The sequence below is a fragment of the Drosophila gunungcola genome, chromosome 3R (genome assembly GCF_025200985.1).
Source record: "Drosophila gunungcola strain Sukarami chromosome 3R, Dgunungcola_SK_2, whole genome shotgun sequence".
Taxonomy (NCBI): domain Eukaryota; kingdom Metazoa; phylum Arthropoda; class Insecta; order Diptera; family Drosophilidae; genus Drosophila; species Drosophila gunungcola.
In genome coordinates, this window is record NC_069139.1 from 30,346,250 (window position 1) to 30,365,437 (window position 19,188).

Here is a 19,188-nt window from a genome sequence, read left to right on the forward strand (position 1 = left end):
GAACACCGAGTTTCCTTACAGTAGTCCCAAATAGTAGTTATTAGTGCCGACTTCCCAAGAAAAAAATAAGGTTGGACACCAATTAATTTATTTTCAAAGGCAAAGCTGCGGATTAAGTTATGTGTTTTGTCTCCACAATCTCATTGTCCGCACTGGTTAGCACATAAAGGCTTTCGAATCCATGTTTTTCCCTACACTTTCGTTCGAACTGCCCAAAAATAATGTCAATGACACTGTCGATGGCTTCCGAAAGACTACCACCACATAGAAGGGTTTCCGTGAAGATTCTGTGGATAAGTGGGTGGATGGGCTTGTCCACGCACACTTCGTTGAGTCGGTCCAAAATCCCGCCGATCATGCCACGAATCACGTACCCAACCAAATTCTTCTCTTTAAATATATCATGGCAGTGGTTATAAAACATTTCCGTGAGGTCGCCCAACTGAAGTTGACTTGTGCCTCCTGCAGTTCGACTTGTTCTGCCCCTCATGACAACATGCCTTGGTTTCCCCCGACTTCTGTGGTGCCCTTTGAGAGATTTCCGAGCTTCCAGAACGTTGGGCTGAACCACAAGCACGGCGCAGGTTACCAACACGGCGGTCAGGAGTCGCTGGGAGTATAAAATAATAAGTTATTATTATTTAACAAATTTTAAAGCATTTCGCTACCATCTTTATCTCATGCAGTGTCAATTCGAACTGTTATTCGTCTGCGGATCTCGAAATGATTCTCGCTTCGCATAATTTAGATTTTACGGCTTACAGATAAAACTAATATAATTATTGCAATTTTTTTACGGCCATTAAATGGTTCTCGTTTCAAAAATGTTCTTACTTAAATCTGTCAGAATGATATGCACGAAATGTGTTTATCTTTATCTATTTATATTGTATTCGTTGAAAAATATGTAGAAAGCGTTTCCGACCCTTTACATTTTTGATCAGGATCAATAGACGAGTCGATCTAGCTATGTCCGAGATCTTCTTGTGTTCAACAGTGTTCTAAGTGTAGGAAACTAGCACGCTAAAACGAATACATCTCTGTTCAAAACACGATGAAAAAGTGCATATTATTCCCAATTAGCAGTACCTTCACGCAGGCCCTATGTAATAAGAATCGGTCGGAAGCTGTTCATTAGCTTATATGAAATAATTGTTCCCGGCGTCGTGTCCGTGTTCCCGTCTGCTCATTGCTAACAAAGTATTGGTAAAAAATTAGCATAAATTGAAGCAAAAGATTCTGCTGGTTGGTTTTTTATGGCAAACTTCGTCAGAAGATGTACATATGCCCATACATCTTCTCATTAACCATAATGACCTGACATGCCTACTGTTCCTGTCATAAGTTTACTTTGTTTTTCAGACATCTTTTGGGGCGTGGTCACTTGATATCATTCCATCCAGGTCAAGTACCTTTTGAGCGGATGGAAATAAACTTAAGCTGGTATTGAACTTTTTTTCACTTAAGCACCCTACGCACTTACACTCAGAATATAATGAACCCTGAATGTTTAAATTCGTCACACAAATCCGTTTTCTTCTAATCCCAAGAACAGGTTTTTGTTTCAAAAATTGTTTTTTATAAAAATTAAAAAAAAAAAAATGTAAAAATAATTGCCACAAACTAAATTATAATTATTTATTTTCTGATTCAAATGAAATAATAAATAATAATTCCTAAACAAAAGTTTAACTTTTCTATATTCATACTTGTTTCTAAAAAAAATCATAACTAGCATTAAGTTTTATTAATATATATAAACATTAATCTGCCCACCATCAAAACTTTGGGTAAGAGTTTTCAGCAGTGCAGTTGCATAATACTCAGCTATATATTAAATATTGTAGCTGTCCGGTGCTATTCCCCTGCATGGAAATATGTTATTTTTTTTTTAATTGTTTATACTCGGCAGTGTCACAGTTGGAGGTTGGTTAATATTTGTATGAATGTATGATATGACCAAGACCTTAGTGCAATTACCTAAAATCATTTTCTCAATTATAGAATCGTAGAAAAATACCTATAGGTACAATTTATGCCTTTGGAAAGCCATGGTAAATTGATCAAGCGAATAAGGTATTGTTTTGACTTAGGCACAGCGGATCATGACCTAATCGAACTAAAATATGTAAGCAAACCAATCCAAAAAAATTAAATTGCTTAGGAATTTAATTTTGTAATTTTTTTGTCCCTTGTCAAGGTGGCAGTCCTGGCTCGCATAAATAGTTATATTAAGAAACTTTGAAACTACAACAAAACTAAGTTCATTTATGGTCCTTCGCATTTTTGTTGTTGTCTTAAGATCATTTGTTTTATTCGATTTAGTTCGGAGTATCTTGGCTTTAAGCAAACCATTTATACTCTACATTTTAGAGCAATCTTTTTACAGACACTAACCCATGATGAAAGTATTTTTCACAATTTATCCAGTAATTATACATGTAAAATGGATGTATAATAGTTTACCACTGTTAGTACTGCCGACAAACGGCAGATGGCGACCGCCACATCTTGGCAAAAGGGAATGAACAAGTTCAGATTCTAACTATTTAGTATGTGGAGCAAATAATTGATTTTAACTAAAAACTTCGGCAATTAAATTACATATTCCTTAAAACCTCTATATTTTGAACTAAATACATAAATGTCTAAAAAATTTAAGCTGCAATGATTTTTATACGAACGTTCCTATTTTTCCGATTTGAATAAAATTAAAAGCTGAGTTTTAAATTATCAAACCATTACCATGTCCAAAAGAATTTAAAAAAAATGAAAAATAAAAGCTGTTAAATTTTTTGGTTTCATTTTTGTTTAATATTAATAATTTGGGGGGTTCCATGGGCTCTTTAAGATATAGACTTCCGATTTTGATCAAATTTAAATTTGTTTCATTTTTTACCCGATTGTTCCTATGGGAGCTATATGATATAAACCGATTCGACTCGATCAGACCTATATAACAACTGCAATATAAAGAGTACTTGTGGGAAAGCCTTATGCAGATAGCATTAAATCTGACCAGACGGACATGGCTAGATAAACTCTCCTAGTGATGCTGATCAAGAATATATATGTCATGGGTCATGTTTTAATACCCTCTGCAAGGATATAAACAAAAGGCAGATTTGCCTTTATTCACAGCGATAACAAATGAATTATTTAAAATGTGTACAGAAAATATACGCCCCTCACCCAATCATTGCATTATTATCAATAGTTTGTTGACTACGTTTTAATCTCGAATTTATTTATAAAATAAAAACACATTTCTTTTGTTCAAAACAATCCATAGAAATAATATACACGTATCAAAAAGCTTCGCTTGCATAACCAAAAATACAAAAGTGCAGAGCGATAGATATGTAAAGCGGGACGGCTTGGCGAACGAGCGGCGGTCATCAGTGACCGTCGCTCCGTCGAACAAGGATGTATTTTAAAGTATTACAATTAGATGAGCGGCGCTATCGCCACGAGAACCGCTTAAACTCTCAGCAGTGATGAACGATCTATGTACATGCACGTGTATGACGGGATGTGGAAGGCGTTGGGGACAAGTGTGGATTTATTTATATTGGAAGGACAGCAGATCGACAGCAGAGCAGTTGGCCAGCGATGTGTGATCCATACGTGCGGTCACCATGGATTGACCATGAAATAATGTTTTTGTTTCCTTGTCTTTAATTGATCTGGTTTGCGAATTCGATTTGGCTTAGATGTAGGCTTGGACTCCCTATGCTTACGTTTAATTTAAATGTACGGTAATTTAATTGGTAGCGTAATTAATTTATGCTTATGTGTGTTTCATGTTTGGCTGGCAGGCAGGCTGGCGGGCTGGCGGGGCTCACTTGTTGCCGGCGTTCACGAGCACGCGCTGTCTCGTCGCGGAGTTCAGGGCCGGATTGCACATATTCGTGGTAAACTTGGAAAAGGAGTTGTGGAAGCCGTTGGCCTGGCCGTTGCTGGCGGGCGCCTCATCGCCGTCCTTCAGCGCCTTGGCGTGTCCGTTCGCATGTCCGTTCGCCTTCACCGCCGGCTTGTCCTGCAATGAAGAAGTTTTTACCTTCATTCTTTAATACAAGATAAGACATCGATTCTCACAAAATGCTACGAAAAATATTGTTGTAGTTTTACTTAAAAAAGGGAAAATACAAAAATTAGGAACAAACTATTTCCGTGTGTCTGCATTTTTGAAAACATAAAGTATCTTGTTTGGGATTAAAAAAATACAGAAGGAAGCACTTGCTGAGTCTAATACCTAAATGACCACTGGCTTTGCGTAAAATAAAAGAAGTAAGCCAAACGAAGGCTGTAGCTCCAATTGCAATGGGAATATTCCAGTACAGTGTGTAAACGTTAAAAATGCAATCAAATAATTATATAAATTGGATTATTTATAAAGACGAAAACCTTATGCAGCGTTTTGTAGATAAAAATTGTCTTAATGCAGCAGTAGCAAATGCAACCCCTTCTACTTTCTGTATTTTTGCATCCTTACAATAGCGGCAGGAAACTAAAAATCCTTTTGAGAAAGTTGACCTTAAATTAAGATTTTTAGTTATTTTAACTATTTTTTCTGCGGAAGTGTCTTGTTTTCCACACAATTGTTGTTCTAAAGAAAGCGGTAGTCAACTTTGTACCTCGAAAAACAAATAGCATTAATTATTTAAAAAGAAATATTAAAAAGCCACTTGGTCATAAAATATAAAAATCGTTATTTTTATAGCATGTGTAGCATTTTAGTGGCAAAGACTGTCTAGTTCTTGAAAATGTAGCTGTACAAAACTGTTTTGTAAATTTGTTACGTAACAAAATAAAAATAAGTATGTACATAGGATATTCTTACCTTGCCACCGCGCTTCACATAGGCGCGCTTGTAGAAGTTTGAGAACAGGAAGTAGAACATCACCGCATGGGCTCCGATGAAGTAGGCGAAGCCGATGGGGTAGTTGCAGTCGTTCTTGAAGAACAGCTGGAAAGAGTGCACCATCACCAGGACGAACTGGATCATCTGCAGCACCGTCAGGTACTTCTTCCACCACAGGTAGCGCTGCACCTTGGGGCCCATCGCGGCCAGCATGTAGTACGCGTACATGAAGATGTGCACGAAGGTGTTCAGGAAGCCGAAGAAGGTGGAGTGGCCGCCGGGCGTGAACTTGACGCCCCACCAGACGGATACGGGCATGATGCCGTGGTGGATCACGTGCAGGGTGGACACCTGGTCGTACCGCTTGCGCATCACGAAGAAGAAGGTGTCGAAGAACTCGGTGAACTTGGAGAAGTAGTACCACCAGCAACCCTCTGCGGTCTGCAAGATCAAGTGGACATGTTGGGTTAGTTATTTCATTTCCGTTAAAGGCAAAAAGTTCCCTTAATCATCACAGGTATTTCTAGAACACATTTGCACAAGTAAACGCATTTCATATATAGGAATTTTCAAAGAAAGCCAACAACATCAGAAGCTTAAGATAACTGAATTTTTTTATTTGCTTATATATTCAGCCCTGCTTTGAAAGTTGATCTTATGTGCCAGTTTTGAATAACAATTCCATTTCGAAATCAGTTAAAAAATTTAAGTTTAAAATCTTTATAGCCACGGAGACTTCCCATATCTAAATATTAAAATACCTTTTTTTAAAATGAGCTCACACAAAAATACCTTGAATTGATTTTAAAATCTTTAAATTTTTGGTGTCTGCAATCAATGGGTTTAAATTATTTTTAATAACCAGTACATAAACATGCTGGAGACAGAAATACAAGAGATACATGTATCTATTGCAACATATGATAATCTTTAGCACTTTATTTAGAAATGCCACAAGTCCTAACATACATGTTTATTCATTCAGACGTCCATTGTTATGCAAAAGAACGGTCGCAGCATGGGTAGATAGATTCCGTTTGCTCTGGAACTAACGGTCGGACAAACCCCACGATTATCAATAACGAAAAATGGGTGATTTGCAAAATCTTTCGCCTGTCAACTTTCTAAGACCGCCACTTTCTTTGGGTCATTTACCCACTTTAGCCAGCCTGGCGACACACGTGAGATTCCTCAATCCGCGCTATTCGCTATTCACTGTCCACTGGCCACACAGCCGGCCGGCTTTCGGTATCCATTTCTTTGTGATTAGCATAAGAGAACCTGTCGCGATTGCCATTTTTTCTAATTTCTTGTCGCTTCGAGGCCAAAAACTGGTTGCTTACATAAAGTCTAGCCCAGTCAACAAAAGAACTCTGCTATTTGCCAACCAAAAGCTAAAATCTAAATTTATTGCCCGATGTTTGGCTACACATATTTGCTTAGATATAAGATAGATATATATATAAGAGCTTCCATGTATACTTACACGAATCGCTTTCGGCGAGTAGGAATAGTTAACGGGTTCGCATCGCAAACTATAGCCGTTCAGCCATCCACCTATGCAGGACTATAAATGCACAAGGACGGGATAAGTGGTTATTTTTCTGGGGAACCTACTCAATAAACCAATTTTATATTACCTCGTAAAAGAGCCAGGCACTGAAGACAACCTGCGCTGCATTGTAGACGATCAAGACCTTGCGTAGCTCGAAAGGCTTTCTGTTTTCCATGAGCTTGGGTCCGAGTACCTGGAATAAGTCGTTGATTAGTCCCTCTGTATCTGTTGTGGCATCCTCCTCACATCGACTCCGAATCTGAGCCCCTTCGCGCGTCGTTTAGCATATGCAAACAGAGGCCAAAGCCTGTTGCAGCAATTATCAAATCAAATCAGTCGACGCGACCGACTTTGTCTGTTGGTTTTGTGACAAGTTCGTTGCTTAAGTCTTTTGTTTGGCCTGCCGATACCCCGCCCCTCCCTCCCCCCGCTCGATTTTAGCAGTCATGTGAAAGTAAGTTAAATGCTTTTGTTAAATTATGAATGTGAACCAATGCAAAGCGGGAAACCTAAATAGAAATCGTTATTGGAATTGATTTTTGAATTTTCGAATTTTGCATAATCGTCGCCCGGCGTTCGGGTCACATTTCGAAACGACTTTTGCACGACGACCGTCACACACATTGGATGGCCCTGAACCCCGGACTAGCGATTCACAGCCATTTCGCAATGCCATTAAGCGAAACTAGTTTTCGAAAAGGATCAGATCAGATCAGAGTCGGCCAGTTATGGCCAGCAAATCAGCGAGAACAGTGCTTTTTGTTCGATTCTGCAGCGTCCGTCCCCAGTCCAATAATTATGGATCGGTGCTTCCCTAACCAACGGACCACTTACCTTCACGATGTACGCGTATGTCAGACTGATGGCTATCGTGGGGAACGGCGAGCTCATGAGCGGGTAGTCTCGTGTTCGCGGATCCGACTTGTTGTCCATCAGATCCCGCCAGCCATCGTAGAACATTGTGAGGTAATCCTGCAAGTGCAAAGAGCAGAGAGGTAACAGATTAGTCAAGTGGGCTATCGGGGAGTGGCCAATCGGGATCAAGTGTCAAATCAATAAATTAGTGACTGGCTATTGCAGCACTACAGTTTCAGGCTAATTCCAGCCAGGCGGACAACTGACCGACTATCTGACTTTGGGTATTGGGCGTTTTGCTTCTGATTTTGGTTTTAATTAAACGTCCCCCCTCAGCGAATCAATCAAGTGGTGCAATGACCAAAGATTAAGGAACTCGAAGCTGGCCAAGACAACATTCAGCGCGAATTTCCGCGTGGAGCTCACCATTAGCCGACAATCCGTGATTTTCTATAATATTTGCGAGCAGTAATTTCCCATTGTCGCTTAGCACTCCGCATTGCCAGCTGCATGAACATATAGGCATATGTACATCGTGTACATCAAAATAAAAAGTAAAATCCAGCGGAAAAACTGGTGCAGCCGGCTGGCAGCGATGTTGCAATCCGCAATGGCCTCTTGTCCGTGTGATAAATAGCGAAACAAAACAATCTAGAAATGGTTGGACAGCCCGACCGACTGACTGACTGACCGACTGACTGACTGAGTGACCAGCACAGAAGTCGGGGGAGAACGGTCTGCGGGGGATGCCAGGAAAAGCTAAACCAGTTCCGCGAGTGCTAATCGTCGCTTAAATAGTTAAATACCTGACTGGCGGCAATTAAGGAAAACAACGCTACTCTTAATTGCAGCGGGGGTTGCAGCGGCGGTAGCAGCCGACTCCACGGAGGGGTTAGGGTTACCCTAATTGATTTCAACGAACCAGGGGCGTATGTGTGGACGGTGGAATGTCAAGGAAGCCCGCGATTTCGAAAGCTGCTCTTGCCAACTCAATTAGTTCGATACCAACATAACTCGATTACTGAATTACAGCTAACTTTTACTCATTTGCAATTGTAATTGAAACATCTAACCCCAATTGCAACCCCCTAGCTCTTTCCCGGCTTGCCTTTGTCGGTAAGTAGGGAAATATTTAAAGCAGTGCTGGCAATTAACTTTTTATTGTTTTTAATGGTCAAAAAGTACATTGTTCTACATTTAATTTCCGTAAGGGATATCTTATTAAGTTCAGCGGAAGTAAATCGAGAACATGTCCAAGGTTCGCAACGGAAAGACCTTCTGAAACATTAAGCTTTCTTTTTTGTACATTTAAGCCCTGAGCTCCCAAACACTCCAAACACAAATCAAGGCGCTGGTATTTACTTAATAATTTCTTGCAATTCGATACTGAAACCAATTTCCTTTAATTTAACGATAACTAATATAGTTTATTGACTTGTAAAAAATAATTATACAAATTTAAAAATCTCTTTGCGTATGAATTTGATTTGAATTGCGGAGCGTTTTTATTAATAGACTTATGCAGACGAATTGTATATAATTTAGTCTCTCATAAAGTCTGGCCTCTCACCTAAGTTTGAGCTACGGAAATGCAGGTGCAACTTTGTGTTTGTCCAATTCTTTACCAGCTCAGAGCGATTTTGATTTGCATAACACCCAAGCTCACCGTTGAGCACCCAGATGTCTCAACTACGCCACTGGCCACAAACGGCTCATCCATCATTCTCGGCCGGGGGCACCAACAAGACGTAGACGTTCAGCCGTAGAACGGGGATCGGTGGTCGGGGAAACAATGCTCATTTGTCGTCTGGCCAGCCAAGTACGTCAGCAATCACCATCGAAGTCGGCGGGGTACGCTGACCCAGCGTTGACAGCCCCGTCTTGCCGTTTGTCCCTTAATGAACCGCGTCTGCCATTAGGCGGCCAGGTCAACTTACTGACTGGCCAACTTGCTGACTGGTCAACTTACTGACTGGCCAACTTGCTGGCTGTGGCTGGGAAAACAGTGGGTGTGGGTGTGGCCGGCAGCGTGTAATTGCTGGACCCGGGCGAACCGATGCCAAAGCCAAACAACTTCGTCTTGTGACGTATGGCACCTGCGTTGCAAGTTTATAGCAACTTCTGCCACTCCAGACATCGGACTCTTGAGCTCCATGTGCCGGCAATGACTGGCAACATTTTCAAAACAAAATTAGGGCTGGCCCAGCAACAAGGTTTCCGACTCAGTTTGCTGGTCTCCAAGTCCGGAGGAGTCGGCATCGCATCTCAACAATGTCGCCGTTGATTGCATCTAATTAAGATTCACTTTCCGGGAGAGTCTGTGGCGGAGATTTTCACTTTTTTAGGTGCGTGCTAGTTAATTGAATTTACGGAAGGAGGGGAAAACTGGAAAGTACAATTGGATACTCTAGCGGAATGGTAATAACTTTCAACAAATGACATCATATATGCCTCATAATTTATGTTCTGTGAAACTTCCGTAAGCTATTAACTGGCACTGGCCTCCACTTTGAAATTTCTTAGGCTTAGCACACATTAATAAAACAAGTAAATGCTCTTCAACTGAAAGGTAATACACAATGATAATGGTTAGATACCCCTTAGAAGTAATATTCAAATTAGCTCAGGCCAGGAATCGAACTCTTCAAAGCTTGCCCTCAAAATTAGGTATTTAAAATAATCGAGCCCTATAGTTTAACTTTTATAAATATTTTGCTTGATGCTTTGGGAAATTTCCGGCCTTGTAACTTTTAAGCCACTTCCGGTGCGGCAACATTTTTAGGTAATTTGCTAGCTTTCTAGTACGTTGAATATGTAATGTGTAGGTGTTAATCAAGTGTAAATTTCAGTGATTATGGCCAGCTATTAAGCAATTTGCATTGCACTCTTCCTGGCCAACTGACGTAGGTCAGCAACTAGTGTTTTAATTTCACATATTTTATGCCATTTGATTAAGGAAAATTACTCGCGATGAGCGTCATAAAACCCGTTTTCTCACACTATCTGGGTGAGATCCATTAAGTGGAAAATAGTATATACTTAACACGCATTATAGTGCACTTGCTAGCGGAGGCAAAGACGGAGCTACAGACGACCACTAAGCGCAATTAAATTTAATTGTCGGTCTGTGCGGCTATTTGCTTGGCTCGACTGTGTCCGAAAATGCCGTCAGTTTATGTCGCTGCATTTCCGAGTGCATGTCTGTGTTTTTCGGCGGGGGGAACTGGGAGGTGCTCTAGTTAGAACCGACATTTGTGGCCTTTACAACCAGTTTTCAACATGATGCAGGAGCAAGTTCAGGCCAGTTCCGGAACCAACAGGAATTTCATTCATAATCGACGGGCTTTGTGTGCCCGCCGCCAATCAGCTTATCTAATGATCTGTCAAAACTCGATCTATCATGCGAAGCCATACCTTGTCATTTCTAAGCTGGCAAGCAGTTTCTTGTTTTCGTGATTTTATCGATGCGCAAACAAAAGACTTAAGACACGAACCTGCCGCACCAACAAGTGCGCGGGCGTGGGCCCAAAAACACGGCTGTCATCGCTGCTGATCTTTTTTCGAGTAGTGCGCAGCACAGCTGCATTAATGAGGCTATTCCGCACATCACATCAGTTAACTTCTTGGCGCTGATTTGAATACACAAACTCGCGTTCGACTACTTTGAAGTGAATTATCTGAAGCTGGGATTCCAATAGCGGATAATGTCCATCTGGGTGGTCGCAGAATAGCAGTTGGGACGTAAACAAAATTAGCCGGCCATCTGTAAGCTCTGGGCAAATCTGCAATTATACATTTGTTGCGCATCGGTTTGTTGAACTGTGTTTGTGGCAAAGCAAAGTAAACAAAACAGGGCATAGGAAATAAGAACAAAACAAATTAAACCGGAATCTGTAGATCGAAAACAAATAACATGCTATATATGTATACGTGGTTAGATTAGTTCGATTTATATGGACACAAGAAATGTTATAAGTCGTAGATTTACCCACTCTAATGTTCACTATATATGCACAAATTCTTAAACCAGCTTTGCTCAGATCTGCAAAAGGTTGGCCAATACTTATCAAAAAATGATTCACACCGCCGAGAAATCTTCGCAGCTTGTGTAATCCCCCTATCGAATTCTGCCGATTCACGGTGATGATGATGATGTATTGGCCAGAACATTAGCTTTTTGCCAAGCTGTCTCTTTTGGCCCAGCTGTCGGCTGCTGTCTGGACTTTGGCCCAGCAAATATGGCAGCTGAAACGTATTGTATTTGTCATTACATAAAGCCGGCTAGCTGGCTTTGCTCAGTTTGCGTAAGTCACAGCCGCAGCTCAGCATCCCATCTCTTGGCAAAACGCCGACCCTTTTCGCTTTCTTTGGTTCACACGCGCTGGCCACCAAATGCTTTCCCCAAAAACCCACTAAAATGCTTCCGTCAGCAGCGGCAAGTGTAAAGCAGCATTTGTAATTGTTGTTTGTGGCCGCTGCTGTTGCGCGTTACATTTTAACGCTTCATTATGCGCCATAAAGTCGGACGGGGTCCAGAGAGCCATTTGTACATAAGCTCAAATTTACAGGGGCCATGATTCGGGCGGCCTTAGAGGCTGCCCCGCGAACGCCGGCGATGCGATGAGTTGGCCATTCACCATTCATATCCATCATCATTGTTCGATGTCGCCATCGACGGCAGCAACTCAACTCAGCAACTCAACTCCCCGTACCCATACCCATCCCCATACCCATACCCGGCCCCATCTAGGTCTGACCCACAAAACAGTGACTAAGCCCCGGACTGGGAACCTTTTGCCGGACAATGATTGTTTTTAGTCGCACCCGCCTGCGACAAATCGTCGCCCTAATGTGTTGCCAGTGACTGTGTAATAAGCGATCGTCGGAGAGGAGGCCACTTTGGCTCTAATCGCGGCTCACTGGGTTAAGCAAGCGGCCGGACAAATTGGCTGCCCATCACACTGGAATCAAGTGTTTAAGGAGGTATTCTGGTCTGGAAATTTGAAAAAATCGATTTATTTTTAGTTTGGACTTTCAAATATATGATCCTAAAAGGATTTTTCCAAATTCGAATTATTTTTGGAGACACAGCCAATTCGGTGACGTGGAGTCCGGGTCATTCAAATATATCTTGTTCTATCGCGTCTGCCTCGAACTTAAAATAATTTTGATTATAAGTATTTTAAAAATATTTGAAAAGGTCAAAAAAATTGGTTTAAAAATGTTTTTTTGTTTTCAAGTCGTCGCCGTTATGTTATATTTAATGATTTTTGTTTTTCAATGTGGTCAACCCGATAACGACATCTTTACTAACGAAGAATTTTTTGAATTTTTTTCCGATCTCTACAAGGACGCACCGTTTTTTTTTGAAGACCTCACTCCACCGGCCTGTCTTTCGGCGACTCTTGTGTATTTTTTTTTTTTTTTTAATTTTTTTTTTTTTTTAATTTTTGTATTTTTAGAATGTTTATAAAAAACATATACAAAATTGTGTATTAAAAATGTTATTCATTTATTTCTTATCTTTCTTGAAAAACTGCCTAAAACTGCCTTCTAGACCAGAATACCCCCTTAAGTACCTAAAACAAGTCAGTAAAGAATAACCCATTCTTAACTATTCTCCAATACAATAAAGTAATTTAAATAAATAAAATTTAGCATCTTTCAGAATATAATGTATTTTATTGATTAAAATGTATATAAATCACATAATGCTTTTCCAAAAATCAAACCATCTTAAAAAACTTTAGCCACTCAATTTGATATTATTAAGCGCCGAAAACAGTGTACGTATTAGTAGCTAGGCAAAAATACAAGAACTAATGGTTTAAATAAGCCTCAAAATAGGAAGCCATTTTATATATTTCTTAAGGCCCTCTAATAAAATTAAATTAAATAAGCCCCATATTTTATAGCCATCTGATAGGGTTTTTTTTCAGTGCTCTATCTAGGCCAAAAACCCGCAGACACATTCAGGGTTTTATGGTTCACATTCCCGCTCAGCTTTTGTTGATTTAACTAATTAATACCACTATTCCGATTTCAATGCCATCGTCTTTAGCTCTTTTTACAGTTTATTATTCATTCAAGCCGATGGAAAAAGTCAATGGCATTCATCCCGAACCACAATGCTTGCAAAATACAAATTCCAAGCTCCGAATCAGAGTTGGCTGCATTTTTGATCATTCAAATTTTTGGCTTTGCACAACTTGACCCAAAAGCTAATATAAATCAAATGCTCCGCGGACAGAAACATATTTGCTAACATTTGCATTTGGTTGGTGCCGAGTGCCTCAGTCCCAAAAGCAATTAAATTATCAGCGGCCGAGCAGCAGCCACAATCGAACAACAAAAATGTTATTAACACTTTACAACATGCTGGCAATTAATTAAGCCAAGCGTCCGAGATCCCGACCCGCCCGTCACCCCCTTCCCGTCGCCCTGACTTCAAGTTCCGCCCCGGACCGCCTGAAAAAGTATCTGACGGGTTTCAGTTTCAAATGCATAATTGGGAAGACAACAAAGAGAGGCGAGCGACTGACGTAGCGAAGAAGATGATATAGGTGTTGAGGCTGCGATGTAGTAACAGTTCAAATCTTTCAATTTTAGTAGGTATGTATTTTTCTCGGCAAGGCCAACCGGCCAGCCTTTACCAGCGGCTTACTGGATGGGATTTCATTTCATTTTTGCAATTGCCCTGGCGAGAGAGACAGGTGACAGCATTAGCATCTCTAAATCTCTTTCTGTGATTTATTTTAACGATCTTTATATAAGTCTCATCTGCAGGCCAGCACTAAGCAATTTGCACAGTAAGAAAAAAATGATGGTTTCCCGTTGTAGAGCCGCATAATTGTCCAGCTCAACACTTTTACTTTCCCAGCAGCAGCAGCAGCAGCAGCAGCAGCAGCCGCAGCAGCCGCAGCAGCCGAAAAGAAAAAGCAATAAGAGGTAAATCGTAAATTTAAAGGGCCAAACAGGTTTGCACCCATGTGATGGGGCCATCGGAGCCATCGGGGCGGTGGGTCGGTCGATCGATCGAACCCGATCGAAGCTGAGGCCCAAACTCGTGTCGCACTTAATGATTTTTGATCATTTGGGAAAAAAATTGCTTTGAATGGGGCCCAAGAAAAATCAAACACAGGCGATCGAACCTGCGCAACATTAAAATCAATTTATAGGTCAAGTTGAGCGCAGTAAACAGGCGACTCACAAGATACAGAGTCAAATGGAGGGAGCGTGTGTATCTGTGCACCTGTGTATCTGCATCGGGCTTGGGAGCTAGCGTTCAGGTTCAGCCCGAGACTCTTACTCCAGCGGCATCTTGTCTAATATGACAAGACGATGATGCAACTCCCCGCGGACCACCTCACACACGATTGGTTAAATGCGTAAACAAATCTTCGGTAAATGGAAAGCCATAAGGGAGCCACCACAAAGCCAAACCACAAAAATAAGAAGACAATATAGCGCCTGTAAAACACCGTTCACAGCCCGATGATCGATCCGCGGCTCTTGTAGGTCAAGTTGAAAATGCAGCGCGTTTACAACTTTCAAACGAATACCAAGCGCGCGCGAGTTGCACGCGATCGAAATAGCAGGCGATTTCGCAACCGAGAAACATGTGCAGCAAATGCACTTGTCACACCACCAACAAGTGTTCAGGGGCGTATCCCTGATTTGGTGTGGAGGGAGGTGCTTTGTTGCAGAATAATTCCAGATGGGGGAGTTTGATCCCCTGCCTACGCCACTGAGTGGGCAGTATCCACCTGCATTTGTGTGTGTGCTTGGCCAGAGAAGACTTGACTCTGTCCGCTTTCAAAGCAGCCAAATCGAGTTAATTTCGCAATCGGGCTTGGAAGTTGTTCTTGCAGCCGCCAGCTTGTCGTCAGCCCAAATCCCCGGTAATTAGTGCAAGACAGTTTCTCAGAGTGTATGCTGCCGTTTCGTTGCTGCTGTGCTGCTCCAAGGAAGTTGTGCAGCTGCTTTCGGGGGCGGTTTTACTCCGCTCACTCAACGCAGCGTTTCAAGTTTCGGGTTGTCGAAATGCACACTGAGAGAAACGTGTATATCAGTTTACCCTCTGAAGAGGATTTTTTGATTAAAAATAGTATACCAACTTTAACCCTAAACTCTCTATGCAAATATAAGCCTCTATATTAAATAGCAAATTTTTGAAATATTTATTCAAATCAAAAAACTGTCAGCTGAGCCACCAAAACTATACATCACAGGAAACCCACATTAGTCCAATATAAAATTAAATTAATTTTGTAAAAAAGAAAGTGTTTAAAAACCAATCAAAAAACTTAAGTCACTATGAACTATGTGATATGATGTGGATATGTTTAAGACTTTCGGCTTAATGTTGGGTTTTGTTTTGCCAACTATACATCACAGGAAACCCACATTAGTCCAATATAAAATTAAATTATTTTTATAAAAAAAGAAAGGGTTTAAAAACCAATCAAAAAACTAAAGCCACTTTGAAATATGTGATATGATGTGGATATGTTTAAGACTTTCGGCTAAATGTTGGGTTTTGTTTACGGTGTGAAACCGTATGCAGCAAGTAAAAACTCAGTTAATAGTCAAGTGCACAGCTGCAAATACTCAACCGGCTAGCAAAGGTGCGTAAGTGTAAGTGAGTTCCCCAAATGCCATTCGAAAGCCTCAATTCAGATATTTTAGCTGATTCATTCTACATGGCGTCCGTCAGTTCGCCAGTGTTTATTTATTTCGTGAACGTATGTGGCACTGATGTTGCCACTCAGGCTAGGCGTTTGCACTAAAAATAGTACCTTACCATCTGGATTCAGGCATTTAATATGCAATTCCGATTCGAATGCCGGACTTTGTTTTCGTCCCTGCCATTTCCCTGCTTAAAGTTCCCTGCCCTCAATCGTAAGTAAGTAAGTAACAAGCAATACGATTAAACAAGCAATGACTTCAAGCTGGTCAATCATTTTACATTCACGTATTCATCGGTATTTTTCAGTCCACTGATTTAAATTTCGCTTCGGTTACTTAATTAAATGTTTAATAACTTTTCACAGTGTTTGCTCCGTTTGGCGAAATATATTTACATCATTTTCATAACTTTCTTATTTAAAAGAAAACAATTGTGAGCCAAAAATGTTAATTGAATGCCAGAAATCACTGCCTATTTTAAATGTTATAAAAAAAGACACGGAACCGAACTCGCACTAATGTAAATTAGTTGAACATCAAAATCGTTACATTTCGGCTATTTCCTGACCCACAAATTTGCTATGTTATGCCATTGAAATTAATTTAATAAATTCCAACAAATTAACTCAGTTGACCCAATTAAAAGCAACAAAAGTGTTTAAATGAAATGTTTTAAGGAATGAAGAGCTTGCGAAAATTGCAATAAAACACTCAACAAGTTGTAAAGCAAAGCCTGTGTGTTAAAGTCAAGATATAAAAGCTGTTATTTTTAGTGCTTTTCAACATTTTTACTGGCGAATCTTCCATGTCTAATCGGAAACAAGCAATAACTGAATTTCAAACCACACTTACTTCAATCACGGGCCGACAAGAGTCCATTAATATCGTCATTGCGGTCTCGTTTTCCTCTCTTTACCTGTCTTATCAGTTTGGAACTGGGAGCGCTTTAAGTTTAGTTGAATATACACAACAATAAACGCACTTTTCTAAAAGTTGAACAACAAACACTAGCAATGCTAGTTCACCAAATGTAGCCAACTACTCCGCTGAGAGTATCGCGCATACGCCGCGTGTGGCCAAGCAAATCGAAGTAGAGCAGTGCACTGCGATCAGAGTCACATGCGGCCAGCCTTATCTGCCTGATACTTCAGTGCCCCCGCCCCAGCAAAGGTTTTGTAGCTTGAACCTATAGGCTCTCGCCACACTTTTCTATTGTTTTTCTCTTACCAAAAACAGCCGAGTGGAGCGCACAGTCGACAATAAACCGACGTGAACGTCGCTAGCTGGCTCTCTAAAGTGGCTAACTGGCCCACAGGGACTGCAAGCAAATCGGCTGATTAAGGCACACTTTATTATGATCACTCGGCGGGGGCTGCGCAGTTTGGCAGCTGGGTGGCAGTGGCTCTAGTGGCCTAGTAAATTCGCCGCTGCGCCTTTGCACTTTTCAGTGTCAAAAGAGCCAACGAATTCAAAATCGAGGTGTAATAACTGTTGTGCAAGAGGCCCAAAGGAAAAGGAGAAGAAAACAACTCGAAGATTTGAATAAGCTTCGATTTCTGGGTTGCCGTTTTTGTGAAATGGTGCAATGCGAGTGATCATTAGCCAGCGGCAGCAGCGAATGGTTGACCCACTGGGATTTTGTCTCGAATTTGCGGAGCTGGCGCTGAATGAATATGAAAATCACTGGATTTCTACACCCATCAGCATCTGCAATGATGAGCAGAAAGCATAAGTAAGGCGGACGGCGCAAAGCGGTTGGCCTGGCCCTGAGGGGCTATCATTTCATTTCACTTGCGATCGCCAGTTATCCCATATCCCCAGTTGAGATTCAAGGTCAGCGCTGCACTGCACTGCACTGGACTGCACTGCATTGCATTTCCGTGTGAAATGTTGTCGGGCCAGCTCGTGAGCTGGTCAAAACCATAACCAAAACCAAAACCAAACCCAATACCAAAAGCCAGCCTTCACTTCACTTCACTTGACCGCCAGCCAACCAGCCAGCGATGTTGTCGATGTTGCTGCTGTGCTGTTGGTGTTGCTGCTGTGCTGTTGCTGCTGTGCTGTTGTTGCTGTGCTGTTACTGCAGCAACCGCAGACGTAACAAAGCAGCAGCGACGAAATTATTGCAGCGCCTGCAATTTCTGTGTGCACTTTTCGCGAAACTCAAGTGCGAATGGCTCTAGCAAAACAGAAATCGCTCACGTTTTGGGGCAGAAAGCGGGGGTAAAAGCGTCGAAAGGTCTGCGCGGCGTCGGCAAAAATGCATTTGAGAAAGACATTGAAAAACCTGGCTGGCGAATGTGTACTTGAAAATGAAAACCAGCAGCCAGAGCTCGGTTTTTTTCCATTTCAAAGAAAGCGAACAAGAACCGGGAACAGCTCGTGTACTAAAGGTTTCCTCGATGAATAATTGGCTCAATTAATTTGTACGCCAACCGCCAACATTGCGGATACTCATCACCGGGGCATGGGGTTCACTTTTTCATTATTTGTTAATATTTTTTACTTAATAACAGCATACACAAGTCGTGTGCAAAGGGTCATTTGCGGGATTAATGGAAACTCAACGTATGTACGTTTATTCAGGCTTGCATGTCGGCATCGAAATTACTAGTTGGTCAGCCATTTGAATGTAGAGGCTTTTTGGTGGAATCAATTTTCCCTTGAGTCACTTTGGGAATTCCTTTACTTACCATTTTGCTTTAAATCGCGGTTATCAGGCACTAGAAGTCGGTTTATCTTGCGTTTATTTCAAGGAGCTAGTTATATTTTTTTTTGATCACTTGGCTAATTTAGAGAGACTTTCTCGTCTTTGGCCTTCGATTTATCACTTTCTGGGCACTGTCCTTGTTCGCTTGGCTTAGAGTTTTCTAGAGTCTACACACGCACACACAGTTTGAGCATTGTTACAGGGTTTCTTTGTTTCCACATCACTATCGGGGATCCGCTGGGATGCTGCGACTGCGAGAGCGACTGCTGCTACTGCGGCTGCGGCTGCGGCTGCGACTGCTGGACTTCACTGGACAGCAACTGGACAGCGACTGGGCGAGCGTGCGCTTTTTACGTTCAAACCAAAAACACTGAAATAAGTTTGATTTCACGCTGCCGCTTTACTTTTATACCGCCTCGCAGTCGTAGGAGCGGAGTTGGCCGTCCGCTGACGCCGGCGCAGACGTCGGCGCAGGGCAGCGGCGCCGACCGCTCATTTTAGGCGAGCGGAGCGTGT

The 19,188-nt window shown here is 41.5% G+C and overlaps 2 protein-coding genes across 5 annotated transcripts; both read right to left on the reverse strand.

The window, feature by feature from the left end:
* Nucleotides 1-71: 71 nt before the first annotated feature.
* Nucleotides 72-745, reverse strand: LOC128252940 (uncharacterized). Its single transcript, XM_052981172.1, has 2 exons — nt 669-745; nt 72-610 (listed from the first exon to the last, which is right to left on the reverse strand). The coding sequence occupies exons 1-2, from the start codon at nt 669-671 to the stop codon at nt 113-115; spliced, it is 501 nt and encodes a 166-aa protein (XP_052837132.1). The 5' UTR covers nt 672-745; the 3' UTR covers nt 72-112.
* Nucleotides 746-3,226: 2,481 nt separating this feature from the next.
* On the reverse strand, nt 3,227-19,049 carry LOC128252934 (elongation of very long chain fatty acids protein 7). Of its 4 annotated transcripts, XM_052981164.1 has the most exons (7): nt 18,978-19,049; nt 18,656-18,944; nt 7,254-7,391; nt 6,505-6,612; nt 6,351-6,431; nt 4,844-5,305; nt 3,227-4,039 (listed from the first exon to the last, which is right to left on the reverse strand). In XM_052981164.1, the coding sequence occupies exons 2-7, from the start codon at nt 18,656-18,658 to the stop codon at nt 3,842-3,844; spliced, it is 990 nt and encodes a 329-aa protein (XP_052837124.1). In that variant the 5' UTR covers nt 18,659-18,944; nt 18,978-19,049; the 3' UTR covers nt 3,227-3,841. The 4 variants fall into 4 exon arrangements, with proteins under 4 accessions (XP_052837124.1, XP_052837125.1, XP_052837123.1 ...); XM_052981165.1 differs by having other exon boundaries at nt 18,656-19,017; XM_052981163.1 differs by lacking the exons at nt 18,656-18,944; nt 18,978-19,049 and adding an exon at nt 16,815-16,868.
* Nucleotides 19,050-19,188: the final 139 nt, after the last annotated feature.

Coding starts and splice junctions, on each gene's coding strand:
- LOC128252934 (XM_052981163.1), bottom strand. CDS start 16,853: ATGACGATATTAATGGACTCTTGTCGGCCCGTGATTGAA. Junction 7,392..16,814: donor CTTGTCGGCCCGTGATTGAA/GTAAGTGTGGTT, acceptor TTGCACTTGCAG/GATTACCTCACAATGTTCTA. Junction 6,613..7,253: donor CATACGCGTACATCGTGAAG/GTAAGTGGTCCG, acceptor GACTTATTCCAG/GTACTCGGACCCAAGCTCAT.